Genomic DNA, 12,044 nt, shown 5'->3' on the forward strand with positions numbered 1-12,044 from the left:
AATTCTTTTATCTGGTTCATTTTTTTGTTAGAAAATCATCGTGCTTGTAAACTAAAATTGCCATTGTCACGCTAACATAAATTGTCGTGAAAAATGTTAGATTTTCCATGTCTAAAAGATCTGATGTTAGATTTCGGTGTTTCCGTAGTAATTTAGTTTTAGAAAACCTAATAATTCCAAGAGCTCTAACGAAAATGCCGTTTTGTTCTCTTCGCGTGCCGTGAATCTAAACTCGGGATCGCTACTACTCCTCGGCTCACCACTGATGTCACCGACACGCTCCTCTCGCGCCGCGGCCGCCGCCTGTAGATTCTAGCGATCCACCTATGGCGAGGCCGGCGGCGAAGGCGCTGCCGCCCAAGCACCTCGTGGCTCTCGCCGTCGTCGCCATCCTCGGACTCTTCCTAGTCGCCGACTACCTCTGGGCCTCCTCCCGCTCCGCTGCCTCCTCCATCTGGCCCTCGAGGCTCGATATCTCCACTCGCCCCGCGGTGTCGCCGCCGCCCTCGGCGGAGAAGGTGACGCCCCCAACTTGATGTTTTATGAATATTAGGCTGTTGTCTGGCCTCTACTGCCTTCAGTTGTTCTGTGCTCCGGCAGTGTCGGGGTGTGCGATTACTGAGATCTGGTGGGCATTTTTTGCTATTGGGGTGCGCCATTACAGTGACCTCTGCTACTAATCTCTGATTGGAAGAGTAGAAATCCATTTGCTGCCCTGCCTCTGCTGTCTTCAAGTGCTTGAATCGTAACTTCCCCTCGACCTAATGCAGTTCACCCGAGCGGCCATTGTGTGCTTAGGTTTAAACTTTGACAATTGATTATGCTCACCGAGTCGCGATTGCAGAACACCGATTTCTGGCTTAGTAGACATTAATTTTCTTGTTACTGAATATCTTATAAAACTGTTGGCGAAAGGACAATGTAGGAACACATCTACTGGCACGCCGTTGTTGATTTTGTAATTTGTTGCAAATTAGTCCCTAACTCATAAGAAATTGATTTGTTAACCATGACCTATGCCTGTGACTAGTTTGTGCTATGGACCCATGGGCTATGGTCTATAACTTGGATTTCATGATTTGCTTGCTTATTATCACCATTCTGCTTCAGCGGTTTCATTCAGAACTATTTATGTACAGCAAACAAAGGGCAATACATCTACAGGTTCCATCGATATAAGTCCCACATTTGCGGATTTACCAGCACCAGAACTGCAGTGGGAGGAGATGGCTGAAGCACCAGTACCACGTTTGGACGGCGCTGCTATACAGATTAAGAATCTCTTATTTGTATTTGCCGGATATGGCACCATTAACTATGTGAGGAAACTTGCCCGTTCTTTATTGGTTTACTAGGTTTGCCTATTTTCTGTAATGTTAGATCTGATGCTTGCTGAAGAAAACCGTATAAACACGTTAATGCTTGGGGAGCAGTTAGCTATTCTTACACGAATACTTCTCCATTTTGTAAACCATGGCAGAGAAGCAAGATGCACTGTTTTACTTACAAGTTGAATTCACATAAACTATTGGAGTCGTGCAGGGGGGGCTGCACTTTATTGCTGTAGTGTTAGTGCCTGACAGACTGCACCCATGTTAATCTATACTCTATAGACTCAACAAATTAAACTGAATAAAATGAAGGACCATTATCCAGAAGTTGAAGCATGACCTTCCTCACCAAAATTAAGTTCAATTGCTTGTACTATGTAATGTTATTGCATGAACTCATTATAAGTAGCTCGTAAATATTGCTGAATTGATTTGACTACACTGCTAAATTCACCAGTTGTTCCTTGTAATGTTGTTTTCTTCATTGCAGAACAGCAGAGGTCTATCATTAGTTATTTCCATATGCCCAACAAGTTACCTCCTGAAACCTTCCGATGTTTCCATTTATAGGTGCATTCTCATGTGGATATTTACAATTTCTCGGATAATACATGGGGAGGAAAGTTTGATATGCCAAAGGAAATGGCACATTCACATCTGGGGATGGTTACAGATGGACGATTTATATATGTAGTAACTGGACAATACGGCCCTCAGTGTAGGGGACCTACAGCTCGAAATTTTGTGTTGGACACAGAGAGAAAAGAATGGCATGATTTGCCTCCACTCCCAGTTCCTAGGTACAAGTTTTGTTTCATTTTTCACACTTGAAATTAGGCGTCACAGTATGCATTATTTTTGTATTTGGACTTGAGGATTTGCCAGTCCTTAAAGTTATTTTTCAATATCTTGTTCAGGTATGCTCCAGCCACACAACTTTGGAGGGGGAGGCTTCATGTAATGGGTGGCAGTAAGGAGGACAGACATGAACCTGGACTTGAACATTGGAGCCTTGCAGTGAAGGATGGGAAAGCATTGGAGCAAGAGTGGAGGAGCGAGATACCAATCCCGCGTGGTGGTCCTCATAGGTCTGTTATTTCCCCTTCACGTGACATATGTTGTAGTCATTTTCATTGGAAAGGGTAGTTGCTAAGATTCCTATATCATCTTGGACCCTTGACATTCCACTGTCTGGTGTCCTTAAACTTTTTAGTGCTCCAGGCAATAAAATTTCTGCTAGTGTATTTTGTTAATCAATTGTTTCAACTAGAATAAGTTCTGGGTTAGAAATTTGGTTGCACAGTATACAAAATTGAAGATGGTTTATGTGACACATAAATGTTTCTGAGATAGTGCTAAAGTGCTGTTAAACAGCTTAACAACTTGATCATTACTTACTCTTTTGCATCAGGGCCTGTGTTGTTGCTAATGATAAGCTCCTTGTTATTGGTGGTCAAGAAGGAGATTTTATGGCCAAACCTGGATCACCTATATTTAAATGTGTTAGAAGAAGTGAGGTATGTTGATACTTTGATTAATCAGTATGCATGCTAATTCTACACTGACGGAGGAAGCTTACATTTTAGAGGTCAACTTAGATCAGTTAATTGCAATAGTTTTTTTGTATGCGTGTTAATTACAATAGTTTCACATCCTAACCATATGTTTTGCATGAATGTGTCTATTAAATAGACAGTGAACACCTAGCATGCTTCACCTAGTGGCTGAGTCCAGTTTTATGGATAATCAGCAGACAGCTAGTGGAATGTAGTTTCTTTAAAGAAGAAAAGTCTGTTTTTCTATGAGTGGACGTAAATAGTTAACACTCTACAGTCTATCATAGATCAGTGCTCTGAGAATTCTTCTTTGTATGCCTTACCTTTTCCATCTGGCATGTCATGTGGTACCATAATAGGATGCATTTACCCAATAGATGATGATATTTTAGCTCATGTTTATCAACATAGATAGTTGCAGGATTTAGAAAAAAAAGTACTTCGATGAAATGTTTCATCTTTTAGTTACATTGTTCTCTTAAAGTTTCACATCCCTACTCTTCTCTTGATCTTCTGCTTTATGCAGATAGTGTACAGCGATGTATACATGCTTGATGATGAAATGAAGTGGAAGGAACTTCCACCCATGCCGAAGCCAGATTCACATATAGAGTTTGCCTGGACGAATGTCAACAATTCTCTAATTATTGCAGGGGGGACCACAGAAAAGCACCCAATTAATAAAAAGATGACCTTGGTTGGTGAAGTATTTCGGTTCAATTTGGAGACACTGGTACATATCGTTCCGTATACCTTTTTGTTTCTCTTAAGAAAACAATTCGTGAAAGGAGGGGAAGTCGGGAAAATGTTGCGCTAGCTATCAGTTTTACCCATCCAAATGTCTCTTCTAGAATAATATGATGCTAACATAAGTGTTAAGTATATCATGAAATGCATGGGTTGTTATCGTGATGCGACTGAAATTCCATCTGCATACAGGAATGGAGTGTGATCGGGCGGTTACCTTTCCGGATCAAGACCACTTTGGTAGGATACTGGGATGGATGGCTGTATTTCACTTCCGGGCAACGAGACAAGGGCCCAAGCAACCCATCTCCTAAAAAGGTTGTCGGGTGCATGTGGAGAACTAAGTTGCACCTGTGATTTTTCTGTAGGTAAAACTGAATTGAGTAGAGCATTCTTTCAGTATTCTTTTTGACACATAACTGTTTGATCCCTCCCTTGGTGGGCGAGTTGTTTCTTGTCATACGAATTGGCTGGCTTTGCTGTGCACTAATCACATCATGCCACTTACTCTGTTGTATGCCTGTTTTTTTTTTTTTTTTTTTTTTTTTTTTTTTTTTTTTTTTTGCGGTTGTATCACAGATTAGCTCACCTTTACACAACTTTGTACATATTCTACGCAGTTGTGGTAATGTTTTAGTAGACTGTAGCAGAGGCATGTACTGATGTGTTTCTTGATGTTCCTCTTATTGTTGTATATAGAGAAACATATTTTGGAATGCTGCGGCTGCCAGTGCCAGCAGGTATTGAAGAATTCCTACCGTTGCTTGTTAACCATGGTTTAAATTTATGGTTTATTAAAAAGCCATAGTTTTTCCCAAAGACTCCAAAAGATAGTTTGCATCCAAATGGAGCCTGGGTATTTCTGAAATGAGTTTTGATATATGTAGTTCAAATTTTAAAAACTAGCAGAGTTCCTAGAAAATTACCCCTCATCCAGACATCTCTGGTCGGTATTTCCCTCTCATTTTAGGCCCTGTTTGGGATGCCGTTTTTATGCCAAGTACACTTGTAAAAATAATACACACCTCCATTCATCGGTTTAGTTTTCAGCTGGTTTTATACTTATGATCGGTATAATACCTCTGTAAATTATTACACCTGTAAAAACAAAACGGCATCCCAAGCAAGGCTTACTGAAGCTTCTAACCGGATGTGAATCTATTCCGTATCTTCTGAAGCATCAACCTCATCGGATCTATTCCAACAGTTGACATGAGCTCTTTCGAGTCGCACGGTTAAAACTCTCACATGCTTTCTGTGAAATGGCAAGTGCTGTTCTCTGACGCCCGCTGCTTTGCGCCCGTGTAATTGGACTTGTATAAAGTGGCTGGATGGTTCCTTGTGATTGCGATGACCAACAAAATGTTTTCTGGCATCTGGATACACTTACAGCATCTAGAGCGAGCAAGATGTACTAATTTCGACCCTCAAACGACTGCGGACAAGCTTTTGACTTCTTATAGTTTCTGTCAAATAATACACCTCACAAATTTTATATTTTCTATCAAATAATCACACCTCACAAATTATGCTCCTTACTTATTTTTAGTCATTTCGACAAACACGCTATGCACGACTTCGTAGAGCACGCACGCGGCCAGCGGCTGGCTAGCAAGCACGGCGTTGCTAGCTAGCTAGCACGCGGGCCAGCAAGCCAGCTAGTGGCTGCGGCTGCACGCGTCCAGCGGCTGGCTAGCTCGGACGGCGTGGCCATCGGCGGCGGCCAACAAGTGGCTGCAGCTGCACGCGGCCAGCGGCGGCGGCCAACGAGTGGCTGCAGCTGCACGCGGCTGCTGCTAACACGCAAGCCAGCGGCGGCGGCGGCCCCGCCCGCACGCATGCCAGCTCAAGCACGGCTGCTAGCGCACGCGAGCACGGCGGTCAGCACGCACAGCTGCGTGAGCATGCCAGGCCGACGGCCACGGGGACGAGCACGCGAGGTCGCGAGCGCACCCGAGCACGGCGACCAGCAAGCCTAGCTGCGTGAGCACGCCCGCCAGCAGGCCTAGCTGCGTGAGCACGCTAGCGCGGCGGTCACGGCGACTAGCACGCACACCACTCGGCTGTGGCGGCTGTGCTCTGTACGCGGCTCGGTGGCGCGGCGCGGCGTGGGCGAGCTGTGACCCTGGCAGGCCGTTCCATGTCCAGCGCGCGGGAGAGCTCCGGCACTGCCGCACGCGAACTCCGTCCTGGGCGCCCGAGAGCTTCGGCTCGGTCGCGGAGCGCGAGAGCTCCGTCCCCGGCGAGCGCGAGCTCTGGCCTGGGCGCGTGCGACCTCTTTCGCAACGCGCACGAGCTCCTGCCTGGACGCGCGAAAGCTCCGGCTCGTCCGCGAGGCGCGCGAGCTTCGGCCTGGGCACGTGCGAGCTTTATCCCTGGTGTGCACGAGCTCCGGCCTGGGCGCGCGAGAGCTCCGGATCGGCCGCGGCGCGCGCGAGCTCCGACCCGAGCACGGCATGGTAGCCGTAGGGCACATGAGCTCCGTTTCTAGAGCGACGCGAGCTCTGACGCGGCGCGGGCGAGCTCCGGCGGCCTTCCTCCCTGACGCAGGCGAGCTCCGGCGGCCTGCCTCCACGCAGCGCGGCGCCGTGGTCTTCTCGCTGGAGCTGACGTGGAGTACTGTCCAGTCGTGACCGAGCAGCTTCATACTGTATACGATGGTCAGTCCGCACGCATACTGTGATGGGTTTGAGGTACGGCGGTTAGTCCGGACGTTTACCAAGAAAATGAGGCGTTTGATTGAATCATCTTTTTATCAGACACTAGGAAAAAGGCACATGCGTTGTAACGAGAAAAAGCAATACCACACATTTTTAATTTATAAAAAGTGGTTTAAAATCTGAGTATTTATAGTACGACCCGAACAAAGATGATTTTAACATAAAAAACGCAGTTTAAGATTTCACAGGTCTTCTATTTAAATAAGCTTGCATGTAGATTTAATACGTAGAAAGAAACGATCAAATGATCTTCAATTTCGTTTCTAATCCTGATTTTGCTGAGATGTTCATCCACAATCCAAATCAGTACCGTTATGAAAGAAAGACGGGTAATGCATTATTGATTAAGATTACATCCTAGATAATATTTTTAAAATGATTGATAGATAAAATAACATCATATTCAAATTCTACATATTTTTTAATCAAAATCCATATATAACATGTTAAATTTGAAGTTATGGTTTAGATGATATGAGTATTTAAAAAATATATTTAATATGCATATTCAAATTCTACATATTTTCTAATCAAAATTCATATATAATATGTTAAATTTGGAGTTGCGGTTTAGAAAATATGAGTATTTAAAAATATATTTAATATGTATTACGGATTTAATGTCAAAAACATCAGTTTTTTTCATAAAATAGCATGACGGACTAAGAATACCTATTTTTTTATTAATAGGTATAGATTGCATGTGCAAACGTTTCAAACATGAGATAAATACATTTATGGTTATTATATTTGCGATGAAAGGACGATACAATCACTAAATTTTGAAATACACTCGTTACTATCACTGAATACAATGAGACACAAAAATATAATCATTGTAGCGCGTATGGGTGCGTACAAGGCTAATTTGACAAACTGTTGACTAGCTGTTCAACATCTTCACTTCACTATGAATACCATTATGCAACAACACCTAACATCAACACAACAACACAAGCAACATTTTCATGAGCATCACCAGTTTTCTCCTAAGTTTCACCAGCGCAACAGCTTGCTGCGTGGTCATGTCATTGCCACTCTCACTCTTCCCAAACTTCTTAGACCAACTGGTTGATCCATTCATGTAGGTAAGTTCTTCTGCTTTCAGAAGTTCCTTTCCGCATTCCTCCGCCGCACCATAACATCTATAGCGACATCGTCGACCAGATAGTGCTTGTTAATGAGGTGCTCGACGTACTCCAGTTCCCAACGCTAGAAATCACAACTCACCTATCCCAAAAAGACATGCCAAGGTCAAAAACTTCAATCTTTGGATCCAAAACGTAAGAGATAAATCGAACCACGAACCCCATGATCATGACACTTGTAGAAGACCCACCCGTCATGCTTCTCACTGGTGGAGACAACACATGCACACCTTCTCCTTGCAAGCCGAGCAACGGATCAGCGGCAGCACCAACACCCGACGGCAGACATCAGAGGAGGACGAGCTTGCGGCGGACATGACCGCCAGAGCTTGCGGAGGACAGAGGCAAAGGAGAACGAGCTCGGGTCGATTCGATGGCAGCGACGGTGGTGGCGGAGCAGAGCGATAGAGGCGGAGGGGGCACACAACAGAGGGAGACGCCGCGGGTTAGGGATTTGAGGGATTGGGGAATTTGGTTCTTTTACAAAAACACCTCCATGCATCATTGGCCAAACGAGAGAGCACTACGTGGCGGTCAACTGTTGGTCAAACTAGGCCTACATGCACTGCATACACGCTACAATGCTCGTATTTTCACGTCCCATCGCATTGAGTGATCGTAACGAGCGTATTTTAAAGTCCAGTGATCGTATCGTGCTTTCATCGCAAATACAGTGACCATGAGTGTATTTATCTCTTCAAACATTTAGGACTATAATGAAAGGTTCTATTGTAGATTCTCTTAGGCCAAGTCCAACGCTCGCCCCCAAATCGACCATTTGTCCGTTTTTCGTCTCCTTTAGCCCCATTCCCGGCCCATATTTGGACCGCATTTACGACGAATCGAACATGGACGAACGGGCGAGACACGTAGACATGTCCTCCCCTAGCCCTCCCGTCGGCGACACAGGCTCCCCATTTTTCTCCCCTTCCCCTATCCCCCCCCGAGCAAACCCTCTCCCCTTACACTGACATCCATTTTTCCTTACCTCACTCTTCGTCCCCCTCCCCCTCCTTTTCCTCCCCCTCCTCATAGCACAATCGTCGACTTGGTGCTCCCCTCGGTCCAACGCAGGCGGCCAACCGATAGATCTACGACGACATGATTTGCCACATTCTGCCAACCAGATTTGCCGCATCTGCCCACCGGCGACTGCGCCTTGCCATGGATTGACCGGATCCCAGACCACACAACACTGGCAACACCTCGACGCCGCATGCAGGTGTCGAGTCCCCCTCTAGCCGCTCGGATCTATCATGTCGACGGTTGGTCGGCGATGCCACGGCCGATCATCGCCCTCGCTCAGCGCTGGCCCAAAGGCTTACCGTCTCACCGTTGCCATTCATGAAGTGCAATGACTGCCCGCGGAATGTTGCGTGCCGCGTCTCTACGACGCCGGAACATCTCCAATGCGTGTTCGTCAAGTGCAAAAATGATGGGGGTACATGCTTCACTTGGCTCGGTTTGCCGCTAGGCTTGGATGAAATTTCGGTAGCTTATTTGCTCAAACTTATGTGTAGGAGGGATGCATGTTTTGATATTGGAAAGAAGAATGCATCGATCTTTTGATCGCACGTACTTTACTAGATGTCTATGCACTTGTAGCTAGAACTGAAGCTAGAGATGAGACCAAAGAGGAGACCAAACACGAAGCAACATCTACTTCTTTAGAATCGAAGAAGAAAGTAGTTGTCAAGCTCAAGGATCCGCAGATCAACAACAAAGACAAAGATAAGATACTAATCCAACTAGTAGAAGCAGATATGTAAGTTGAACATCTTTTAAAATGTCTAATTATAGTTCTGGTCTTTTTTGGCCTTAGTCTCGTAGCGAAGATTTTTTGAATTTATGTATCTTTGATGAAATAAAAAAATCATTATCAACAAAAAGACTAAAGGGATATCCCTCGTGATGAATGAGATGCGTCCGTGTGTTGCGAGCATGACCAACGTATCCACAAAACAAGACGAACGTCGTCCCATTGCCTTAGAGCATCTCTAGCCATTTGCCCCCCAGTGCACCCTGGCGAAAACCTTTTGGCGTTGCGCCGACGCTTTTTTCCCTGGGGGCGAGCGAGTTTCCAGCCGCGCCCCTAGGTTTCGCCCCCCAGACGCCAACTTTTTCAAATTTATCTTTCCCATTGCCAAAAAGACACCACAAGTTCGGCGATCAACATGCCCCAAGTCGGCGATCGACATGGTGCCATAGTTCGGCCATCAACACACCCGGTAGTTCGGTGATCAAAAGGAAGGGATAGTAGACATGAAACGAATCAAACGGCCGACTCGGCATAGTGCGGCTCCTCTGTCGTGGGAATGGCCGGGGTAGTCGGACTCGTCGTAGGCGTGGTTTCTGTCGGGGTCGTCGGCGTGGTTACTATCGGGGTCGTCGTCAATGTTTCCATCATGCTCGCCGCTGCAGTTGCCGCCGGGGCGGGCATCTGGTTTAAGATCAGGCCATGTTCCACGAAGTACCACACCTTCACCTGCTCGTCCATCATCGACGTGTGTGCCCCCATCAAGAACGCCACGTCGGTGTTCCTCTTCTTTACGACAACGTTGGTCCTGAGAAGGTCGAGCTCGTCGTCAATATCGTCGGTGAAAAGACCTCGATGATGCCTAGAGGGGGGAGGTGAATAGGCTATTTAAAAACTTCTTCGGATTTGGCTTGAACCTAATGCGGAAATAAACTAAGAGGGTACTTGTCAAGCACAAATCCTAAATGCACTAGGCACTGCAACGTGTATCAACAACACGATCTACCAAGATGGACACAATACAGTTACTAACAAGCACAAGTAAGTTACACAAACTTACTTGAGCTATATCACACGACAAGTAGGTGAACAACACAAGATACTAGATCACACTATATCAACACGATGTATCAAGGGCTGCAAGTATGAACATGTGGATATAGAGGGTATGCTTGAATGATTAATCTTGTACAAGAAATGGCCAACACAATATAATGAGCACAAGCAATATGCAATGTATGTATGCTCAAATAACACAAGTAAACCACAAGTAAGGAGTTAGGGTTAAGGATAACCAAGGTCACTGAGACGAAGATGTATCCCGATGTTCACTTCTTTGGAGGGAAGCTAGTCACCGTCAGAGAGGTGGATGTTACCACGAAGGCACACCAACGCCACGAAGGCTCACCCTATTCTCCCTTTGAGATAACACCACGAAGGTGTTTCTCAACCACTAGTGGTAAGCCTTTGAGGTGGCTTCCAAACCCTCACAAACTTTTCCGGGGGAAATCACACGGATTGATTCCTCTCCGAAGAACTCCTACCGCCTAGGAGTCTCCAACCTCCAAGAGTAACAAGATCACGGGGAATGCTCAAAACTTGCTCAAATCACAAATAGCTTGGGTTGAGAGAAGGAGAGGGAGACGATCTATCTTTTGATTGGAACAACTCTCAAAGGGGCTCACAAATGCTCTTGGGATCTAAGATTTGGAGTGAGCAAATGTGTGTGAGGTGGAAATGTGTTCTTATGAGGATAAGGCTGTGTTGGGCAACCCTCTCACGAAGTGGGAGGGGGGTATTTATAGTGGGGAGAGAAAAAGAGCCGTTGGGGACACTTGAAGTCACACAGGGTCCGGACGTCCGACAGTTGTCGGAAGTCCGGGCGTCCGCGAGGGGTCGGACGTCCGACAGGGGTCGGTCGTCCGAGGCTTGTAGATACGACTAAAACTATTTTGAATTAAACAGAGACCGGACGTTCGACAGGGGTCGGTCGTCCGAGGCTTGTAGATACGACTGAACCTATGTTGAATTTATCAGCCACCGGACGTCCGGAGAGGACCGGAAATCCGAGTTACACAGCTCAACTTCTACTCGTGGTAGGTTCCGGATTTCCGACGGGTGTCGGACATCCGGCGCTCGGACGTCCGGAGGGAGCCGGATTTCCGAGATATAGAACTCAACTTCTACTAGTGCAGGCTTCCGGATTTCCGAAGCTGGTCGGATATCCGGGCCTCGGACGTCCGGAGGAGGCCGGATGTCCGGGCCTCGGACGTCCGGAGAAGGCCGGATGTCCGAGGCACTGGTCCTGTTTTCTGATAACAGCACAGCAGTGGAGATGTGGTATGAGCAGAACAATGGAGATGTAGTTTGAGCAAGTTCATCGCAAAACCTGTGATCCCCTCTTAATAGTGCGGGATCCCTAAAGACTCAAGAATCATAAAAGGGGTACTGATGATCCATACTTGAGTGTATACTTTTATTCGCTGATCATCACTCCGCACAACTAACGTCAAAGGAACTGATACCTTTGAGTTAGCCCTTTCACTTGAGCTTGATGTTGTTGTTCCTTCTTGGCTCAAGTTGAAAGCACGACATGATGAAGTCTTCAAGTAGCTCTCCCATACTCAATGTGGAAAGCCTAGCTTATGTATTCATCTTCATTTGTCCACCATGTGAACATCCACAAGAATCAAGCATGTAGTGCTCAGGAATTCTTATCTTGATCTTGTCCTTGTTAGCACATGAGGTTGTCCTTATCAACACAAGATCATTGACAATAGTTTCAA

General features: G+C 46.0%; 1 protein-coding gene across 1 annotated transcript; it reads left to right on the forward strand.

The window, feature by feature from the left end:
• Positions 1-217: 217 nt before the first annotated feature.
• Positions 218-4,147, forward strand: LOC123427062 (kelch repeat-containing protein At3g27220-like). Its single transcript, XM_045111006.1, has 7 exons — positions 218-518; positions 1,140-1,319; positions 1,902-2,131; positions 2,249-2,419; positions 2,743-2,848; positions 3,414-3,620; positions 3,827-4,147. The coding sequence occupies exons 1-7, from the start codon at positions 327-329 to the stop codon at positions 3,989-3,991; spliced, it is 1,251 nt and encodes a 416-aa protein (XP_044966941.1). The 5' UTR covers positions 218-326; the 3' UTR covers positions 3,992-4,147.
• Positions 4,148-12,044: the final 7,897 nt, after the last annotated feature.

This window comes from Hordeum vulgare, chromosome 2H, assembly GCF_904849725.1.
Source record: "Hordeum vulgare subsp. vulgare chromosome 2H, MorexV3_pseudomolecules_assembly, whole genome shotgun sequence".
NCBI classification, from domain to species: domain Eukaryota; kingdom Viridiplantae; phylum Streptophyta; class Magnoliopsida; order Poales; family Poaceae; genus Hordeum; species Hordeum vulgare.